This window comes from Thamnophis elegans, chromosome 6 (assembly GCF_009769535.1).
Source record: "Thamnophis elegans isolate rThaEle1 chromosome 6, rThaEle1.pri, whole genome shotgun sequence".
In the NCBI taxonomy this organism is placed as follows: domain Eukaryota; kingdom Metazoa; phylum Chordata; class Lepidosauria; order Squamata; family Colubridae; genus Thamnophis; species Thamnophis elegans.
In genome coordinates this window covers 31,389,212-31,412,477 of record NC_045546.1, presented here as the reverse complement: position 1 = coordinate 31,412,477, position 23,266 = coordinate 31,389,212, and the positions used below count along the sequence as shown (strand labels likewise).

Genomic DNA, 23,266 nt, shown 5'->3' with positions numbered 1-23,266 from the left:
GGAGTTTTATAAGTAGATTGAGGCAGAGAAACATTTTCGGACATGTGTTTGGCTTGGTTCAGCAGAACCAAGAAATAATCAACAAATCAATCTGAAACTCTTTGACGCTAACAGCTGCTTACAGGGAAAAAAATCGTAAATGACATGTTTCCTCTTTAACTGATATTTAACAGCTGTACTTTCCTACAAGTCTTTCTACTGACTATAATAATATAATATAAAATTCTTGGTCAAATGAAATCCATGAGAAGCTAACTCATTCTTTCCATCTCCTGTCCCGTTTGAATGGATTCTCTTCCCTGAACATTCAGTTCCAGAAGCTAGGAAACTAAATATCTATCTAGCCATGACATCCAATGCCGAGTCATAATTACAAAGGACAAAAAGACAGCAGGTTTTCTGGTGTTCTTTAATCAAGGTTTGACACCATCAGTAATTATTGGACTGGAAGTGATTTAGAAAAGATTAGTCTTTTCATTACTTTAGCAGACATATTCAGAAAAAGGATCAATTAACTTCTGCTGGTGGCCGAGATTCACAGACAGCAGGGCTTATGTATAGCAATAATGTATAGGTAAATGTTAACAGCATATAGAAAATTCTATTTTCACAAATTTCAGAGAAGTTGACAGAGTCTGGATGAACCATCAATCCACTTATTTGCATAAAATCTGGAAAGTTTGAGTCTTGCCAAATACTTACTTTTGATTCATTCTGTTGTTAAGGAATACTTTATCCACTGAGCTCTAGAAATTAAAGGCTATTAGGTATCATGCTGATAAGCCTAATTTAAGACATCCCATTAATAATGACAGGTGTTGCAGAGTCCAACCAGTGGCAGCATCTTGCCAGCCTTGCTGATTTCAAGAAGCTTAGCAGGATTACAACTGATTAGTACTTGGATGGTAAAACCATCAGGAACATGAGGTCAGTAGGCTTTATCAGGAAGTTGAGGAATCATCTTGAAAAAAGACTGTAGAACACCGTTTTCACATTGTTCTAAGACACCTACATCATTATAGCATCACTATTATGAGCATAGTCTATTGCTATTTTCAGGAAAAATTATTTCTAGATAGGTTCAGCAAATATTGATTCTAAGTCTCCCCTCAATAAAATGTATGAAGAATCAGTAAATCCAGTTGTTAGTACCAATATTTGATGCCTCTTTAGAAAACAGCTGTCCTACTCATTAAAATAATAATTGGTAGGCTTTCTTAGTATTTTTGGTTTAGTTTAGTTTGTGATGTAATGATCAGAGCAGTATTGAGTGCAAAATTATTTCTTTTACATGGAGAGCATGATTTCCATACAACACCCTTGTGAGCATTGGGTAAAGTTTTAGGGACAGAAACAGTTTATGTGAGGTAGATAAAAATATGTTGCAAACAGCATTCAGTCTAGAATCAAAGGTTCTTAATCCAACAGACTTATCAATTCATTTTCCTTAAGACTTGTTCACTTGAAGTGGTTTATCATATTCACTTCGTATATTAGATTCATATATTTCCCCCTGCTTGCTACTACACCAAGCAGCCAGAAGCAGCATATTTAGTTAATGCCCAGATATTCAATAGAAGAAATCCAGGTATCAATTTTGAATGATACGTAGCATGAACAAGAAACATTAGAATATATCATCCTCTCTTCTCTCATTTTGTGGTTGCAGTCTCAATGCCACATGTGGTCTAAGATCACTTTCTTTTGCTCTCACCGTGGTATTTTTCTTCTGATATAACTCTGTTAGCAATCCAGATCTCTTGGTGAGTGGCAGCTGTACTGTATATACTGAATAAGTAAAATATTAAATTTGCAAAAGCTTAAAATTCTCATCACTTTAGATGGGAAATAAATGAAAACTGTGGTGTAAATCAATAAAAAAGAGTTTTACATTTTTAAAAACATAGTAATAAGTTGGAATTCCTGCTAACACAGAAAAAAACAGTATGGTGGTCTATTGTATGGCAATATCCTATTTGTTTTCTTCCAAATACTGTTCATAGTATCCCTTACATTTCCCAAAGTACATAAATTGGTCATTGCCACCCTAGAATTTGGGAATCTGGCTTGTAAATAGGAAGCTCCTATGAATTGTTCTCCAGCGTATAAATATAGTTTGGTGAGGAACATAAATGTTTTTCTTGACAGTGATATAATGAAACGGGAATATACACTTGCCTCAAGAAAGGCTAATATTGTATATCATACAGTTTGCTTTTCAGTGCCATTTGTATCTCCCTTTTCAGTTTGATTTTGCAAATCTGCACAGATTTGCTTTCCATTCATTGTTTCATTTGAGACATTAAACCATTTTCATTAATGGGAATATAGTTCTTGAGCAGAATAATTAGACCCTTCTCAGAAAGATAAAAGCTTAACAAATTGAATGGAAGATCCGTCTTCAGAAGCAGCCAATTGCCTAATCAGACTCCCTCCCACCTGACTGTTGGTAATTAGGACATGGTTGTGTGTTCATGTTAAAACCTTAACATGCAGGTGTCATCATCGTGTTGGGATGTAGTGGAGGAAAGAACAGGTCTGTGGCAAAAGGCTGAGGTGGGCACTTTTGTTCCATTGTGGCTAATTAATTAGTTTGGGCTTAGGTTCAGAGAGGGGATTGTGAAGGCTTCCCTCTTTCATTTTTTTTAAAATAACCTGAGAAGTTTCTGACATTAGAGTCACCATGACTGATTTGGGCTGTAAGAAACACAGTGATTGCACCATCTCCAGGCTGCTCAATGTGGTGGAAAATGAACTTCTGGCTGGCAGAGACAAAGGAGACCCTACTGAGAAACAACTCCAGGTTATCTTGGAAGACTCTGCCCTGTGGCAGAGGTTCAGAGAAGTTACAAATGAGATGATTGTCACCAAGAATGGCAGGTGAGTGTTAACTTTCTCTTTTGCTACAGTGAATGGTGAAGTGAATTTACTACATAGAAAAACAACTGTGATTGATTTGCATTTCATTGGAGATGTTCTTGAGAAGATTTGTAGAAATAAATAAAAACTGCATGAGAACAGGGTTAAAGCCTTGCAATTATTCCACTTCTTTCAAGTGAACTTGGATAGTTTGCTGGCAGACTGCACCTGAATATTTTTTTATATATTTGTGTATAAATAGTGAGCCCTTTTGAATATTAGTGGTTGTTAAGAGATGCTTTTATTGGCAGTGTGGAAGCAAGTGAAATATCTTCTTTATGTGTATCCAATGAATGTGGATGCAGAATATTTACATATGCAAGTTTCTTAATAAAAGAAGCAAGGCTTCATCTTTTTTCTGAACCAAATGTTCAAGTTCTTTTCTGAAAGACTGTGTCTTATGAGAGGGTGTCAATGGATATCATACATTTCCCGTATGATATAAGAGATTAGTGTTGTGAATAGTAAATACATATTTGCTCTTAAGAAGACTTAAAAGCATTATAAACTTCAAAATGCAAAACCAACATAAATGACATAATATAAACCAATTAAAATTATTTTACCTGTCACACATGCAGATCATGTAAAGCTCTGATTAGTTTATAATGCATTCTTACAATATTGATATATGATAAAGTTGTTGTGCATGGATTTGTCCAAGCATATTTAACATTGTGTCCCGTTGGGCTGTTTGCAAGTCATTTTTGCTGGAAGACCTTGCACTCTTAATTGGCTTCTCTTCTAACTCTATCTTCTCCATTACTTGTTCCATCACTTTTCTTTCCATAGAAAAAAACTCTTTGGGGTGAAAATATGGAACTATGTCACAATCCATTTTGTACATTTTTTTTCTAATAGTGACTTAAAGCGCAATAGAGCCAACAATTCTGAAATAATATAATGCCTATGCTTATTGCTGTCATGTTGGCCTCAGAATGAATGCATGTGAATAGAAGATGCTATAAGTCACTAGTGAGTAAATGCTAGATAGTTCTAGAAGTTCCCTATCGAAAAGAATCCAGGAACTATGCTTTTCTAGTAGTTACAATAAGAGAGAAAACATTATATACAGATCTCAGTTCCAGTAGTCAGTATCATGGAGAAAATCTATGTACATAATCAGTAGAAGTTGATGGCTTGATTGTACATAATCCATCAATCAATACAATTTGTATAGTTTTGCTTATGTAAACAGTAAACCCAGTCACCTGTATAGCTTTAGGAATAATGACACACAAAAATACCCTTTTTTCCCCGAATAGTTAAAAGAAAAAAACACTCTCTCCTATGATATGTAATTATAGACAGAGTATGAAACTGAAAACTGTCTTCTGTTCGGTCTTCATTGATTCTTGACAATCATCTTTCTTCAACAGACATAAATACTGAAACACCAAATTCAGTGCTATCTTTGATACTTTAGTTTACTGATTCCCAAGTCGATTCCCCCACCCCCTTGTTGAAGGTCACATTTTCTTAGATGATCTTTTGTGGTCTTTATGTTGGGAGATGGAGACAGAGCTATGTACAAATGGGAACTCATGTAAAAAATGACAAGATCAGTCATATAGTAAAGGATTATTTTTTTGCATTGTCACATTTTAAAGGGAAAGTTGAGTAGAATCTGTAATATATCCGAAAAGGTGCTAAAGAGAATATAACAATTATGCAAAGCTACTTAAGGAATAATGTGTATCTGTGTGGGAGGTCTAAGAATTTCTTTAAACTGCTAAACTGTAACTTGTTGTATTTTCATTATATAAAATTCTGGTTGGGTTTGCTAACAGTTGCATTTCAGCAAAATCAAGCGTTTATCTTCCAAAGTACAGGATTAAACATTAGCACAAATTATAAAATGCAAATTCACTCAGATTTTACCCTCAGTTGGTAAATCTTTTTTCTAAGAATATCTTAGTTGACTAAAGGGTTATGAAATATTATAGCTGAGCAAGTATTGATAATATAATGGATAAAAAGAAGAGGGGTCTTCAAGCAGTACAGAAGTCAATTACTTTCACTTCAAAGCCCTGTTGTCATAGCCCATGGGTATGGAATTTAATAGCTCTGATTTGGTTTGTGCTATTGCTCAATGTTTTCTTTCCCTAATTTTACTTCTTTTCTGATTCACCACTATTGCTTTTGCTAACTTGGTTCATTGGCAAAAATATATATGCACAGATGAATTTATGAACACTATGTTCACTAAGTTTTGCATAGCAGCAAAAGTCTTCACAATGTTTTTCCAAGAATTATAAAGAGTGATGTTGAAATAGATACTTTTTTTATATCAAGATTTAATACATAGATTGGGTTTTAATTTAAGACAGTCTATAGATTGCATCTGGGTTCAACCAAGCTGTCCCAAGAATATTATATAGAGCCGGGATGGTGCAGTGGCTAGAATGCAGTATTGCAGGCTAATTCTGCTGACTGCCAGATGTTCAGCAATTCAAGTCTTACCAACTCAAGATTGACCCAGCCTTCCATCCTTTCGAGATTGGTAAAATAAGGACCCAGATTTTTGGGAACAATATGTTGACTCTGTAAAGCTTAGAGAGGGCTGTAAAGCACTGTGAAGTGGTATATAAGTCTAAGTACTATTGCTATATGTTATTATTAAAAAGCAACAGCAACCCAACCCAACTCAACGAAATCAAAACAAACTAAGAAAGAGTTTGATGTTTATTTATCTAAGCAGTCTTTCCCAATTTTGAGCTCTTTATAAGTGCTAGGCTACAACTTCTACCATCTCTGACTAATATGATGGAAGATTTAATCTCAAACTAGCACAAGGCTAGGAAAAAATGGCCTAAAAGATCTCAAATCTTCTGACATTGAGTACTTTTTATTTATTCTTGAGTTTTATATCACATTTTTCTTCTGAAAACCAAAGGCAACATCCATAGCCCTCTTCAAAATTTCCCCCCAAATAAGAATTCTGTGGGATATATTGCTTTAGGAGAAACAGCAAAACCCCATATAGCCGGTGAGTTTTCATGACTCATGATGGACATGAATCTTCATCCTTGTTTCTTCATCCTCATCCCAGACCTGCTTCCAAGTATGATGTAAATGTTTTAGGTGGAGTAAAAAGAGAAAAGAGAAATTCTCTAAGTAAGTTTATACATAAATCAGACTAAACCTGTTCAGAAATATTTCTAGAAATATTCCCACAAACTTTAATTAGTGAATAATGGAACACAAACAATGCAAAACAATCAATTTGAAGATTACTAGTATAGGATAATCAATGGACTAATAAAAGGGTATTGTCGTTGGCCATATTTATCCTGCCTCTTTCTTCTCCATGCTTATCAATTTCAAGGCATAGAAGGTTCCCCACCCCCATAAACTGGTCCCAGGAAGCATATTGGTCTAAAACAGTGGTTCTCAACCTTCCTAATGCCGCACCCCTTTAATACAGTTCCTCATGTTGTGATGACCCCCAACCATAAAATTATTTTCGTTGCTACTCTATAACTGTAATTTGGCTACTGTTATGAATCGTAATGTAAATATCTGATATGCAGGATGTATTTTTATGGTTATAAATTGAACATAATTAAAGCATAGTGATTAATCACAAAATATGTAATTATATATTGTGAAATATTTATTTCTAATTACAAATAAATGAAATTTTGTCTGGAAAGTTTAAGAGCAGGCTTCCGGCTCTAAGTGGAAAGAGTGCCTTTCTTTTAAAAAGAAAAAAAGGAAAGAAAAAACAAAACAGCCACCAATTCTTCCTTTCTTTCTCTTTCTCTCTCTCTCTCTCTCTCTCTCTGTGGCGCTTTGTCTCTCTCTCCTCCCTCCCCATCTTTGTCTCTCTGTATGTCTCTGTTTCTCCCCTCCCTTCCTCTCTCTCTGTCTCTCTCTGTAATTCTCTCTCTGTATCTCTGTCTCTCTCTCCTAACTCCCCCATCTCTGTCTCTCTGTCCAGGTTGTCTATTTCACTCGCTCACTCACTCACTCACTCACTCAATCACTCACTCTTAAAAGTACCTGGCAGTACCCTCGGAGGGCTTCAGAGAGCTTCGGAGAGCTTCAGAGGGCAGCTTTTGCAGAAGCCCGGGCAAGTCAGAACAGGTTCCCACCATTACAAAGTCTCAGAGGCTATAACTGTATGTGGTGTGTGCACGGACCTATATTTTCCACAGTGTGGACCAGTGGCGACGCTCTGTGCAGCCGGCGATGACTCCGGAGCCCATCGGTGGGGGATTTTGGGGAACATGCGGGGGAGTCTAAAGTTTAGAGTTCCAATGGTCTTAGTGACCCGTGTGAAAAGGTCATTCGACCCCCAAAGGGGTCGCGACCCCAGGTTGAGAACTGCTGGTCTAAAGGCTGGTTGTTTTTGGTAATGCATTTAATTGAATCTATTTTTTTTCTCTTTTTCTCATTGGCTGTTTAAATAGGTCAACAGATAGGATGTCTTATCCTATATTGTGATACAACAAGTAAAGCCAATGGAATTGATTTTTATCTCTATTTTTAGCTAACACACATATTCATTTTGTAAGTAATGTAAATAAAAACATAATAGACAATAAATTGGCCAGGACTCTCACCCATGGGAAGAAGAGGAGGAGGAGGAGGAGGAGAAATAGTTTTTCTCCAGACATTATGAAGTTAAGGAAAGGAAAGCAAGTTACTAGGTAATTGGAAATGTAGTTGCAAAAATACTGAAAACTGAAATAAATTGAGATCGACAATAGTTGGAATAGGTTTTGAAAAATGGTTCACATACATAATAGTAAACACAAAGAATATGAAAAATATAATTCTTTAAGCCTCTAAATGTTGTTGCATTACAACTAACACCAACCTTACCATTGAGAGAAAAACTGAGAACTACATACATTATTTCAAAATCTAGACAATCACAGGATTCCCATGAACAGAGTGTAAACAAATAAATGCATGTACAGTATTTTTCCATTTCCAAAATGTTAACACCTCTAATTTAAATATTCTGAATACTGTTAAAATTGTCTTTTCTTCCTGCCTTCCAGAAACTGCTGCTTAAGAAAACTGTGAAAAAATTATTCCCATCCTTTCTGAAAATAGAAAGTTAGCCTTTCAGTGCTTTAATATTGGTTCTCCTCTTTCTGGCAAACAGAGGGAAAAAATTAAACTCACTACCAAAACCAACCAGCCTTTAGACCAATTATCATTATGTAGCATATCCTTGAATGTAGTTTTCATTGAAGGGACTATTGGATAATGAGCCAAATATTTGTGATGACAATGTTCCCTAGTCAATTGTTTTAGGAACAGAACATGCTGTCTTGATTGCAAGACCTCATACTTCATAGCGCTATCCATGCAAAACAGAAGAGGAATGAGTGTTATCTGCCTCTCTTACTGAAAAGATGTTGTGTCATTATGTGACTCATTAATATGTTAATTTAGAAAACGAGCAATTAAAACAAATTATTCCCCAAATTTAAAAAGACTTAATTTCACATATAATTGTTTCTTATACAGGCGGATGTTTCCAGTTTTAAAGATCAGTGTTTCAGGATTGGATCCAAATGCTATGTATTCTTTTCTGCTGGATTTTGCTCCAACTGATAGCCATCGCTGGAAGTATGTGAATGGAGAATGGGTTCCTGCTGGAAAGCCAGAGCCATCGAACCACAGCTGTGTCTATATCCATCCAGACTCACCCAACTTTGGAGCACACTGGATGAAGGCAACAGTATCTTTTAGCAAAGTGAAACTTACCAATAAACTAAATGGAAATGGGCAGGTATGGCACCATGTGTTTTTTTTGGTAGGCCTCTTGGCTTGAGTCATTGGCTTCTACCAATCAAGAATGATCAAGGGTGCATTTACGCAATTAGAAGGGCCCTTAGAGGCCTCTTCACCCACAGATGCCAATTATTCCATGGAGTCCAAATGTAAACAGGAATAAACAGGCTTTAATTGGAGCTTTCAGATTTTAATGGACTCCTTGATGTCAAGAGAGACAGAGTGTGCTGTGGTTTAACCATCAGGGATTTTTACCTCCATAGTGTGCCTTGTATGCTGAGTTTTTACATAGGGCTTCAGAGAAGGGAAAATGATTGGGGGGTATTGAGCCTTTGTTTTCTCTCCTTTGCCATTTGGTGTGTAAGTGGGATGTTGGCAATAGTCAGGTACTCAAATAAAAGGCTTCGTCTAAATGAAATAATTACTGTGCTTGCTTTTGCCTCATGATAATTATCAATATTCTATTGAATCATCTTTGGCCTTTGGAATAATAATACAAAGTATGTACCTGTACGAGAAAATAAGTGCCATTCTCTCTGAAGGCCCTTAAAAATGAAAGAGGAAAGTTGGCTTTGTTGGCTTGTTTGTTTAATATGCATCTAGGACTACAGTGATGAACATTTTCTTTGATTTATTTTGGAATGCAGGATTAAATCTGAAAGCAAATCCATTAGCAAGCAAAGAACGAATTTCCAGCTTTGCATATTATTTACATCCATCCTGACCTGTTTATGGCCATTTCTATACTTATCTGGGGCCCTCCAGAATTTACACGAAGAAATAAAACTGGGAAAGCATGGGCAGCAGGAACTTTGATTTTTATATGTAGCAATTGTTTAATACAGATTTTCAAAGAAAGATGCTTCACAACAACAACAACAACAACAACAAAGCATTTAGATAGTGCCTAGATTTCTGTTTCATTCCCAAACTGGAACACTGTAATTTTACTACAAAAACAATATGTATCTTCCCTACATTTCAAAGTCCAGAACATTCTAATTATTGCTTAACTATTAGTTCACATTAAAGAAGCATCCTCAACCAATCACCTGAGTTGTTAACATTTAAGATACCTAGGAAAGGGTTTAGGGTGTCATTGTGACCATAACTGAATCGTTTTTCCCCCCAGTTCATATGCATACAGTTTCTCCTGTAGGAAGCCTAAAAACTGTAAAAGATTATCTTCAAGTTATCTTTTTGTTCTGACCCAGATCTTTTAAAAAAATGAAAGGTTAGATTTCATTGCTTCAATTATGAGTAAGTGCAATGAAATTAATACAATGCAAGATTTCATTGTTTTAACACTGAATCAAACTGGAGGGTCATTTCCTCTACCATTCAAAAGGTATCAGCTATTTCTTCTGTCTTCCTTAACAAATTTTCTCTAGGAAAATAAAAGGTGGAAGAAGTGGCCTGAAAAGGCAGGAGGATTTGAAGGATGTTGATCTCTGGAGCCTTCATAAAATCCTGAGAATAAGACAGGGTAATCATGTATTAAAAACCTAACCTGGAATCCTTCTTATGAGTTATGGACCATTTCTAGTCAACCTGGTTTCCATCTCTCAACCCTTCTAATTCTAAAATAAAATGTATTCAAAATAGACTCAGTTGGCTGTTACTGTTTGCAGACGTGTTCTCTGTTTTATCTACTTTGCAGCTGTTTGTGCACCTACAGTCTTCCAATTAAAGTGACTAGAGATGAAATTGATCATAGTTCATTTGCAATAAACCAACTATTGCTGTTATTAGTAATTTATTTTCACTCTCTCCCTTTTTGAGAGTGGTGTGGTAGAGAAAGATGACTGGTCAGATCCATATACGTATAGCAATAGGTCTTAAAATGAAAGGTGCCTGACCTTGGAAATAATGGGAGTATATCAAAATGTTTGTTTAATTGCAACACTTGGCAATTATTTCAATACCAGGGGTCTCATCTTGCATCGAAACAAAAGTTACTACAACTTTGCGTAAAAACCTCCATCTATCACATGTTTTTGTAGAATGCAAAACAATATCTCTTCAATTATTTTCTCTCCCTTTTTTCTCATTCTAGATTATGTTGAATTCCCTACATAAATATGAGCCTCAAGTTCATATTGTTCGAGTAGGAGGCCCACATAGGATGGTAATGAATTGTTCTTTCCCTGAAACTCAGTTCATTGCTGTGACTGCCTACCAGAACGAAGAGGTAAGTGGCTATAGTACAAAAGGAATGTATTTATTAGTTGTGTGAATTTCTTTAAACTGTCCAGATGAGCACGGGTAAAGTTGGTGATCCGGTGTCCTTTTTAAAGTATTGTTTGATCTTATCAAAAAGGATGTGTTTCTTGTATGCTTGCTATTCAATAACCATGGAAGAGGCATTCATACAACACCAGAAGTTATCCTGCTGGATTTGAAAGTTAGTTTTTTTCAGCTGCAAAATCGAAGGTTCTGCTTAAGATAGAAATTGGCTAGGCTGCCACAAGACAACTGAATGCCCATAGCAAGCAAAGTTTATGCAATAACTCCAACCAAATTGTGTTCCTCAGTATATTGCTTCTGATAGTGTGGGATAATACAAAATTATGATGTGATTGATTGCTTTCTCTCTTTGAGAAAATTGCTTAATATTCTTTTAAAGTTATCCAAATTAATGTCATATACTAAATAAAATAAAGGTAAAGGTTCCCTTGCACATATGTGCTAGTTTTTCCCGGATCTAGGGGGCGGTGTTCATCTCTTTCAAAGCCGAAGAGCCTGCTCTGTCTGAAGACATCTATGTGGTCATGTAGCCCACATGACTAAACACCAAAGGCGCTGTTACCTTCTCACCAGTTGCAGGATTGCAGGCGGTACGCCCCACTATGGGTATACTGGTGCTTGTCCGGAGAACCGGGTACCATTCTAGTACGGTGCTCTGGGGGGCCCAACCGCCCGCCCGAGCTCCTTACTTGTATTTGAGCTCTTCGGTGCTTCTGCAAATGTGCAAAGAGCACACAGTGCCTGCGCCATGCTCCACTGAGCAGCTGGAGTATCGCGGAGGCTCACAGAGGCATCGCAAGAGTAAGGATGCATTTATATGCTGCACATGTGTGCATGCGTGCTGCACATGTTCATGTAGTGGACACAGGGCCCTGTTGCAACTGTACAGTTGCAAAAGGATCCGGAACCCACCACTGCTTCTCACAAAAAGTGGTTCGTATTTTTCTACTTGCATTTTTACATGCTTTCAAACTGCTAGGTTGGCAGAACTGAGACAAGTAACAGGAGCTCACTCCGTTATGTGTCACTAGGGATTTGAACTGCTGACCTTTCTGATTGACAAACTCAGCATCTAGCCACTGAGCCACTGCGTCCCTCTCATATACTAAATAGTATTCAACTATTCAACTATGAAATAGTTTTAAATCTTTCTTTTAACTTCCTTAAAAAGTACCAAAAGTTCCTCTTCACACCATGCATTGTTTAATAAATATCAGAGCTCTACTAAATTATCTATAGTATGAAGAAAACTTTATGTCTTTTACATTTTGTGCCTTGCCCTTGTACAACTTCTTGGTATAATATATTTGAATGTGAATTGTCTGTGGCTAATTAAAACCCATTGAACCTTATGTGGGTAAATGATTGACCGTCACCTTTAAAAGACTTAACAGAACCTTTCTTTCTTGAACCTCAAGATTACAGCTCTCAAAATCAAATACAACCCTTTTGCCAAGGCATTTCTGGATGCAAAAGAAAGGTAAGTTCAGTTCTTCATCAAATGTATGAAACTTGTTAGTGATAGAGGAATAGCAGCTAGTTTACTCTTTTTCATTCTTGGTTTGTTCTCTGCATTAGAAATATAAACACTAATCTAATGTGTGCATTATGACTACATTATGCAACTTAGAACTGAGGAGAAATTTCCTCACAGTTAGAACAATTAATCAGTGGAACAGCTTGCCTCCAGAAGTTGTGAATGCCCCAACACTGGAAGTCTTTAAGAAGATGTTGGATAGCCATTTGCCTGAAATGGTATAGGGTTTCCTGCCTAGGCAGGGGGTTGGACTAGAAGACCTCCAAGGTCCTGCCAACTCTGCTATTGTATTGTATTGTATTAAAAGAGATCATAATAATTCTTTGGCAGATTTTAATGACAAAAAATGTAAGAGAGCTTTGTGAAGTTGATTAGACTTGTAAATAATAATTAACCTACAGAACTTCATGATGGAATAAAGAAAAGTCATTGGAAGAATAATTTTACTGGAATCAATGAAACCTTAATCTCATTATCCCTCAGAAACCAGTCCAAGGATGCTCCAGATATTGTCTCTGAAAGTCAACACATGACATATTCTCACTGTAAGTTATATAATAGCTTGTGGCTTATTTTAAATTGATAACATGAGCTTACTGGTGATTATTGCTTTAGTAACATCTGTCAGTGCACAGTATTGGATGGTTCACAGATGGAAAAGTATTTTGAATAATAGGCAATAGTATGAAACAATATTTTTTTTCTAGTTTCCTGCAGCTGTGATTAGAGTTTTACTCAAATGTCCTCATTTCCACTTCTCTCCATGGACATATTATTATGAGCATCTTATTTCACAGGAAGGCAAACTTTAGAACTAGTACATACATTGTTTTGAATAATCTTATAATATCACTGCCATGTTGAACCTGCCTATGTACAAATTGCTACCATGATGGTCATGGCCAATAATAAAACACCTACTTAGAGAAAGCCAACTGTGGTAATATTGCCTCATTGTCGCTCCTTGCATGCATTCCTTTTTTATTTTCTCACTTCACATTTATCTTTTTTTCTGGCCAAGATAGGCTTTCTTCCAGTGATGACACAAACAACACAACACACATCTCTATGGGAAAACCTTGTTCCTCTTTAAAATTTAAATGTCCGTTGATGTCTTTTTACATGTGTAGTGTAGATGCTTAATTTTACAAAAGAAAGCTGTAATTCAACACTGACTTTTTCTCAAAGATAAAATTATTACAAAATGTACATTAGTCCAATAACAATAATAAGAAATATTGTATAGCAATAACGAAAATTTCTTAAAAGCAAAAATACTTAATTTCTCTTTTAGAAAAGTTCATTTATTCTTACTCATTGTTAAAAGATAAGTTCACTTTGAATCAAACTCAACTACTGATAATTTTGTGAGTGGTCCATGCAGTTTTCTTGGCAACATAATGGGAATAGTGTAACATTGTATTCTTCCATAGTATAGTTCTAGTATTCCTTGGTAATTCCCCATTCAAATATTAACCAAGCAACCCTCCTGATTAACCTTTGGGCCTACTGGCAACGTTTCGGCGAGGTCTCACTCGCCATCTTCAGGCTGGGTTTGGGGCTTTAGCTAAAGCCTAAACCCAGCCTGAAGATGGCGAGTTAGATCTCTACAGGAAAAGACCCGAATATAACAAGACCAGCATGCATATATATATATATATATATATATATATATATATATATATATATATATATATATATATGTGTGTGTGTGTGTGTGTGTGTGTGTATGTGTATGTGTATGTGTGTGTGTGTGTGTGTGTGTGTGTGTGTGTGTGTTATCTTACTTTTATTATTTTATAAGTAACAAGGTGGCTAGCAAACACAATACCTCCATCCACTGAGGTAGGTTGTACTGAGAGAGTAACTGGCCCAAAGTCACCCAGCCAGCTTTCATGCCTAAACCAGGACTAGAACTCTCAATATCCTAGTTTGCAGGTTAGCATCTTAACCACTAGACCAAACTGGCTCTCTGTATCAACCTCCAAGGGATTGCAATTTTAATCTGGTGAGGGAACTCAGTCATTTAAATGATTCTCATAATGATGCCCCAAGAAGCTTGCACTCCTAAAAGTGCTTAAGCCCCTTGTGAGTAAGATCATGTGAAAGCTAAAGGAAAGGCCAACTGATAACAGATATAGGGCTCTATAGGCATGAGAAAAGCCAAGCCATCTAGACAAAGGATTTCCAAATTCAAACCCAGAAGAATGCCAATGGCAAACAATTCCAACAATGTTGCCAAGAAAGCTATGGAAAAGCTGAAACATTAGGACAATCTAAATAATAGTACTAAATAATTTGACACACACACAAAGTTACAGGCACTTTAATTGCTGAGGAAGAGTATTCATTTTTATGAACAGATTCTGAAGTGATAAAACCTCAAGGAAGCTTGATCACTGATTGAAAAATAAATTCATTATTTTACAAGGATGCATACAATTAAGATTTAAATTAGTTTATTTGCCTGTCATAGGTAAAAGTGAACTTAAACATATAAATTATGGATCCCAATGATCTATTAGTCCTACAGGTGGATTTCTTGATGAGAAAATGCTTGCTTAGCAGGGACTAGAAGTACATAATTATACTGCTGATAGAAAATAGTTTCCCTTCCAGTCTTCTAATATCAATGTTTTAGCTATCAAAGAAGTCCATTTGTTTCTGCTAATTTCCAAGGTTGGTATATTATGCATGGAATGAAAAAAATCTACAAAATAATTGCATCTTTCAGAATAAAATTAATTTGTGAAAATTTGATCACCATATCTATGTCTAATTAACTGAACCATTAACAGTAATTTTACTGATAATAAAATATGTGACATTTATTTTAGAAATTTTAATTTAAGTAGTCAAACAACCATTCATAAATAATTAGTATATGGCTATTACTTTGTAAAAAAAAACATGTTAAATGCTCAAGTACTTGAGTGGATGGGGACTATTGATACCTTCCTTGATAATTTTGATAAATCAAAGCTACTCATTTCACATTTAGGTTTATTAATAATGTATTCAGAGTAGATAATGTACTGCAGGCTATTTATTGATTTTATATATTTTAATATAGAAATGCCAATATCATATACAACTTTATGATCCTTACCTCTATATACCAAACAATGAACTTCACTGCTGTGCCTAATTGCCCAAGGAGAGCAACCATCCCAGTAAAATGGATTTAGATTAGATGGTTCTTATTTCCATTCTTTTTCTTTGAGGTGCAAAGAGTAGTTATCCTATGTTTTTTGAGTATTTTAGTCTGCATGACAGACTAAAAGATGTGTGCGTGTGTCCGTGTGCGCATTCCTGTTTCCCTATTTCACCTTTTTAAAAAAAAACCTCAATTCTCAATATTTCTGCAGTGGGTGGTTGGTTGATTTCCAATCCTGATGCTGTCTGTGCAGCAGGAACTTCCAATTATCCATACACGGGGAGTTTTTCTCTGCCTGCTCCACATTCTCATCATGGCTGTGAACATTATTCAGCTCTACGAGGTCACAGAGCCGTTCCATATCCTGCTTCGTACATGCAAAAAAATAATTATCCAGGCAAGTTCTTGCATTTAATTTATTTATCAAAAGCAAATGCCAAATTACAATCATATGAAATGATTAGCAAGTGAATCACAGCAAAAAGATTTTGAAAGGGTAAATGAAGATGTATAACTATTCTAGATCTCAGTCAATAAATGCTCCTTTTTAAAAAAATGAATAAAATATATTGAATAACCACAGAAGGGGAAAAATTATTAATACACAGAATGCTCTTCTTTTCTGTATTATTTTCTTTCACAGCTGAGAAACAGATAGTGGATCTTGGCTGATTTTGTTCTAAAAAAATAAGAAGGATTAGATTTGATTAGTACTGTGTTTCCCTTAAAATAAGACAGGGTCTTATTTTCTTTTGACCCCCCCCCCCCAAATGTTGCTTGGGCCTTATTATGGGGGGGGCTTATTGGTTTGGGGTTGCTGGGTGGCTGCTCTCTTGCAAGCAGGCACCCGAAGAGTCGGGCACAGCCTCAGGGGCAAACGGCTGTGTTGCGCTGTCGCAGTAGGCAACAAAGCCGCCATGAGGTGACTATGCTCATGAGCAGCTGCCCAGAAATCCCCCTTTCTAGCCAGGCAGAGTGCAACTCACCAACCCAGTAATATCCCAAAGGCGCTAAGGCGCATGGTGCTCTGCCTGGCTGGAAAGAGAGGTTGTGTGAGTACTTTTCCTGCCTCCAGCGTGCCTCCCAGCCTCACCATGCCCAGCTCTCCCTGCAGGGCCAGGCTAGGGCACCGCCATCATGGTCCTGCTGCTGCCGCTGGCGCAGACCCACTGCCGCCACCATGCTCTGAGCATAACTGGCTTCTAAACTCCGGAGATCCGCTGCTGCTCTGGGACTATGCCCTATGGTTGTGGGCTGGCACTGCCGGAAGACTTGGCAGCGGATCTCCAGAGTTTGGAAGCCGGTTATGCTTGGACCATGGCAGCGGTGGTGGCAGCAGGGCTGTGATGGCGGCAGCGGGGCCACGGCAGTGCCCCAGCCTGGCCCTGCAGGGAGAGCTGGGCATGGTGAGGCTGGGAGGCACACGAGCTGGAGGCAGAACAAGTGCTTGCGCAACTTCTCTTTCCAGCCGGGCAGAGCGCCATGCGGCTTAGTGCCTTTGGGATATTACTGGGTCTGTGAGTGGCGCTCTGCCTGCCTGGAAAGGGGCATTGCTGGGCGGCTGCTCGTGACAGCAGCTGCCGGGCAACCCCCCACTCCAGCTGGGCACAGCACCACCCACCAACCTAGCGGTATCCCGAAGGCGTCAAGCAATGTTAGCAGCTTTGCCCCCCCTCCCCTGGCTCCTGCACCTTTGTGCCTCTGGGATATCGCTAGGTTGGTGAGTGGTACTCTGCCTGGCTAGAGGGGGGGGGTTGTCCAGGGGGCTTATTATTGGGGGAGAGCGTATATTTTTGTCCACAGGAAAAATATGGCATGGCCTTATTGTCAGGACATGTCGTAATTTCAGGGAAACATGATATTTTGATGGGAAATACCACTAAGAAATACTAGGACTGTAAATTAAGCTGTGAAATTAAACAGACAAACATAGAGAACAGAAACTATGTCTGTATTTTGCCAAGAAAATTACACCAATGATATCTCCAGGTGTCAAACCAGATTCCAAGGAGACTTCATTTTTTGGCAAAATTAATCAGTGAAGCTTCTGCTTGGAAAGATAGAGCATATTTCCAGGAAATGCTTTTCTTCACTCTTGCTTCCCCATGAGGTTTCCAGAGAAGCAGCTCTTTAATGGCAGAAAACAATTGAGTAGTTTTCCTTTTCTTTGACAAATTATTATAATATTTTTGGGTAAAAAGATTAAAAAGAGTAGAAAAACATGAAGCAAGATTTGATACTATCAGGAACCTCATAAATTTATATGAAGAGAGAAAGCCATATAGTAATATAAGCCTCATTTCTAGGATGCTGACCATGATACAAGCAAAGTATGTACACTAGAACAGAACTATAATTCCTTCCTGTCAAGAAATACTGGAATATAATTGGACAGCAAGAACATAATAGTCCAACTGTCTTCTTCCAGTGATGCTCCATTTAAAAGTAATAGCACTTAGAATTATATATCACTTCAGAGTGCTTTACAACGCTCTCTAAGCAGTTTACAAAATCAGCATATTGCCCCCCAACAATCTGGGTCCTCATTTTACTGACCTTGGAATGGTGGAAGGCTGAGTCAACATTGAGCTGGTGAGAATCGAACTGCAAGACTGCTGACAGTTGGCAGAAGTAACCTGCAGTACTGCATTCTAACCACTGCACCACCACAGCTCATTTAAAGGTCTCTTCTTATGTCCCAGTTAACAGGAAGCAGATAGAATAAACCAGGAATTGGCAATGCACAGGCTGAGGTCCCTTGACACACAGCATTGCAAAATCTTAAATTGAATTGTACTACAACATTACATAGAAATATAGTTGCCGTACGCTAAATAAAAATAAATAAAATAAAAAATCTGAATATGTGAAATCCTAGTTGTTCGTTATTCTTCAATGAGATGTCATAGATGAGACTGCTGATATCTCACAAGATCCTGGGTGTTTTTAATATTTTGTTTGTTTATTTCATTACGGGCCCCAAACCAGTGGTGGGTTCCTATCAGTTTGGACCGGTTCAGCCAAACTGGTAGTGGTTTGGCAACCTGAGTTGCTGGAACTGGCAGCGACCCAGGCCTGCCATGCCCGAACTGGTTCTCCAGGGGGCGCCATAGGCACCACCATCTTGTTTTTTGCTTCTGCGCATGTGCAGAGCAATTTTTATTGCACTGCGCATGTGTGCGTGAAGTGTGCATGAGGCACGGCCACAAGTGAACTGGCAGTAGTGACTGCTGGAACCCATCCCCGCCCCAAATCATAATTGCTGGATAGTTCAACAATTACTGAAAAGAGTCATATTCTCAGCCAAACTGAAAAGACAAACTGCACCTTGTGAAGTTTGGAGGAGTGAAAGAATAAAGACTGTCCATTCAGCTCAAGTTTCTGCCTTTTTCTGGTTTTGTTTAATACTCAGCCTGATTTGGTAATGTAAACATAATCTTGCAATGGTGCTGAATCCTTTGTGTTTTCTATTCTAAAGTGAATCTGACAGAAAATGCCAACAGTGATTTCCAAGTGTCCCCAAGCCATGAAGGTTGGCCTACAGGACCCTCCAGTCACCACAGCAACCTGCTCCCAGTGCCACACAATAGTGGTACTACCGCTCCGGGGCCCAGGTAAGCAAGCATCTCTTCAGTGTGTACGTTGTCCTAGCAGCAATGCCTCAGCAGTCCCAGCAGCCCTTCTTGTATATAACGAGGAAAAAAAATAGGTCAGATTTTACTATATACCACCTTTAAAGACAAGTAAAATAAAACAGTTATGTTAACTTCCTGTATGACAAGAGATGACTTTAATTAGGAAGAACAATTACATTTTGCTGATATAAATATCAGGTGAATTGTATGTAAGTATTATTACAATTCAGATAGCAGCCAAACCAGTATTTAAGACTGGTTTGTCTCTGAGGGTGGAATTTAAAACTTGGTCTCAGCTCAAAAGCAAAACAGGCTCTGGTTAGTACTTGGATGGAAAACCATAAGAAAATAGAGGTGCTGTAGACTAGCCTTGGAAATTGGAGGAAAAATATTGTGGAAGATGATAGCAACATATTTTTATACTTTTGCCAAGATGAAGTCCATGAAGTCACCAGGAGTTTGACTAGATTCAAAATACACTCTAATTGTTGCAAGAAGTGTTTTACTGTGAGGATTGATTTATCATACAGCTGTGCTGTAAATTGTAGCCCAATCAGACCATTTATTCTCAAATCCAACAAAGGGAGGGTTTGGTTTAAGTTCTTAGATAAGAAGAAATATGGATAAAACAAAATGAAATAAGTTAAAGTTTTGAATGTTATATTCCTTTATATCAAGTGCAGACTATCATGTTAAAGGCTTCATGTGGTTTCTAATTTTTTTTAAAAAAAATTATCTTGAATCTTGGAGCTTTACTAAATTGTTTCACCACAATAGGCTGGAGCACCTAAAGCTGCAAGAAATTTTTCCCAACCTTGCCCTGTTAGAAAAAAAATGAAAAATGGGCGCTATATACTTGCATAAAATCATAATTGTGGAGCCCTATTTCTTTGCAAGACAAATAATGCATTGAATAAAAAAAAAACAATTTTCAGCCAAAAAAATGATTATCTGTTCCTGTCGTACGTCAAGCAATGATAACGGTAGCTGCAAATTTCAGTTGTGGTTTTTGTGTCTGTTGCTTTGTTGCAGTCACTATCCTTGCCTCTGGACTGTCAGTAACAATGCTGTCAACGTTTCTAATCTGGCAAGTGATGTAAGCAGCAGTTCCCCATTTCTGCGAAGCAGCATTGCGTTGCCTGCCACATCCTCATCTGGTTTATCAGGCACAGTTGCCAGCAACATGGACACACAATTGGAACCTGCTTTCTCCAGATTAACTGATTCAACCTGGACACCTGCCACCTCTCGTTCTTTCTAGTGGGCTATGGGAAGGAGCACATGATCACCCGACAACAGAACTGGAGGCTGCCATAGCATAGGAAAAAGCCACATCTAATAAGAAATTCTGGTTTTGCACTATCTGTTCTTTTTGTTAATGAAGTAATTAATCAATTATTATAACATTATTCCTCAAGAATGCATAGTAATAGATAAAGCAAGCATGACTTGGTGAAGTCTTCAAGTTCATTTCACCCCTTATAATACCGTATAGAAAAAATATATTCTTTGTGGCACAACATGTTGCTTTGAGATTAAGAGTGGCAAAAGATCATTTATGTTCCAGATGAAATTGGAAAACCAGCAGAGACTGATAGCCCTATTTGTTATAGCAGATATACTAAAAGTAACCAAAGAAAAGCAAGTACAGCCATCTTTCTGATTCTAACCCAGCCACTTCTGTCTTGACGTATCTTTTTTTTCTAGGGGTGAATGAAATTCCATAAGGCAAGAATTTAATCCCCAAATGCTTGCTTGCCCCTGCACACATTCAATTTGTCATGTCAATGAAAAGAGGGAAAGACACAGGGATGCTATTGATGTCAACTTATTGCAGGATGCAACAATTTTGTTGAATTGGGTTATTGTTCAGGACAGAGAAGATATTATATCTCAGTAATTTTCTTAAATCTTCATGAGGAAATTATCTTTATTCAGAACGTTCATGGTAAATTATAAGAGTGCCCAAAGTAGTAACAATATTTTTCTTTGAACTAATTCATTGGTGAAAAGCTATCCAATCCAGCATCATCTTTTTTTGCCCTTCCATTGTAGACTGTCAGTCCTTTAGTAGTGCTGATAACTCTAAACTCTATTGGCATTCAATAAATGTGTAGGAATAATCATTAAAAAAGGAATATTGTATTTTTGTTGCATTTTCACTGACATCCAATAAGACTTCATTTGATCTATTTGCTGGCTAGGAATTCTTGTTGTTTCACATTCTTGGTAAATATTTTATGCTGTAGTTTTTCTGTGCCATTTTGGCTTACTTGAACATTATATAGACAATTGTGTATGTGACCCCAGAATGCCAATTGACATTTCTGTGAGTCTATCATTTCTCAGAAAAATAAACAGAAAAAGTCAGCAACCACATAACTGCATTATTAATGGATGAATAAAATTAATCATATGGATTACATGTGTGATTCTTTTAATATGTTCTCATACAAAAAGGAAAACGTGTGACTTAGATTCTTCTTCAATGTTACTTTGTTTTCTGTGTAATCTTTATTAAACGTACCATCCATAAAATTACTACACCACTATAAGGAGTGCACCACCAAACACTCCATTCAGATTTGCCCGGGCAAGTCTCTCCGGCACAGCAGGCAATGGGATGCATGTACACGGCCGGCGTGAAGAACAGATTGCCGATGGCAGCTGCTTTTTGGGTGTGTTCAAGACCTGCAGTAGTTTTCGGTGGCCTCCAACCAGCTGCCGCTGATGGGAAGAGGCTGGCAAAGAGGTGACAGCTGGGAGGCTTCTTGCAGTCACACCAAAAAAAGAGACCTTGCCTTCCGGAGTCTGGACCAGCAGCTGAGGGAGGAAGGTAAGCCCAAAGAAAAAGGCAGTGATGGGGGAGAAAAAGGGCATCTTACAACAAGGGGGTGAGATGCAGGCTGGTGGGGAACCCAGCGGTGATGGCTCACCCCTAGCTTGACTTCCCTTCTGCCACCAGCCACAGGACAGGAGGATAAAAATAAACCCGTGGGGAGATTAAGTAAGGGCCATAGCCTTTGAAGGAGGGGAAACGGGGCAATGCATGGTGAGGGGAGAGTGGGAAGCATGCAGAGGAGGTCCCGGGAAGGCCATAGCCAGGAAATGATGCATTTCCCAACCTAAACAAGGTGGCAAGCAGGTGGAGGCTCCGGGGCCTCAGGGAATGGTGCATCCCTGGGCCCTGTCCCTTGATCCAAGGCGAAGGGCAAGCAGGTGACATGCTTACCTTTGGTGAGCTGATCAGAGCGGGCGAGGTGCGGAGGCGACTAGTGAGGTGATTAGCTTGACTGCATGGTGAAGGCAACATATATAGGGCTGGAATGGGTGGTGTGAGTATCGAGTGGGCAGTCAGGATGAGCGAGTGTTGAGTGGGTGGGCGGGGCGAGCAAGCATTGAGCGAGTGGGCAGGACAAGTGAGTGGTGACCGGGTTACTGGGCAAGCTAGGATGGGACCAGCCAGAGGTTGCTACCGGTCAGCGAACCAGGTCAAATTTCTCCTACTGGTTCACCCAAAGTGGTGTGAACCAGCTGAATACCACCTCTGAACAATACTGAAATACAGACAGTATCACACAGAATAATTATAAATAACACCAAGCTATTGAACTGAGGGAGATGAACTCCTTGTGTCCTGCAGAGAGGATCAAAGTAACTTCATTAAACATGCATCTTATTTCTAAACCTTAGTACAGCATATATTTCAGTAATCCTACCCCCCCTTACAAAAATGGTCACAGGAACAGCTATTTCTGCAGCTTTCCTGCCCACCCCCTTTGCAGTTCCTTACTTTATCATTCAGTTCCTTACTTCATCATTCAGGGATGAACCTAGTCCCATCTGGCCCAATAACTCCAATTTGCTTCCTCTCCTCTCAGTTCCTCCAATCTTTGAAACCAACCTAAAACTATATTATGATGCAGTGGTGCTATCTGTAATTAGTGATTGGATTCATTTAACTAATGATAGGATATTGAATATTGAGGAATACGATCTGGTATATGGTTGGCACGC

At 38.2% G+C, this 23,266-nt stretch overlaps 1 protein-coding gene across 1 annotated transcript; it reads left to right on the top strand.

Annotated features, from left to right (window-relative positions):
* The first annotated feature begins 2,683 nt into the window (after nucleotides 1-2,683).
* TBX19 (T-box transcription factor 19) lies at nucleotides 2,684-21,628 on the top strand. Its single transcript, XM_032220007.1, has 8 exons — nucleotides 2,684-2,880; nucleotides 8,407-8,671; nucleotides 10,730-10,864; nucleotides 12,339-12,400; nucleotides 12,941-13,002; nucleotides 15,826-16,011; nucleotides 19,093-19,228; nucleotides 20,282-21,628. The coding sequence occupies exons 1-8, from the start codon at nucleotides 2,684-2,686 to the stop codon at nucleotides 20,508-20,510; spliced, it is 1,272 nt and encodes a 423-aa protein (XP_032075898.1). The 3' UTR covers nucleotides 20,511-21,628.
* The last annotated feature ends 1,638 nt before the right edge of the window (nucleotides 21,629-23,266 follow it).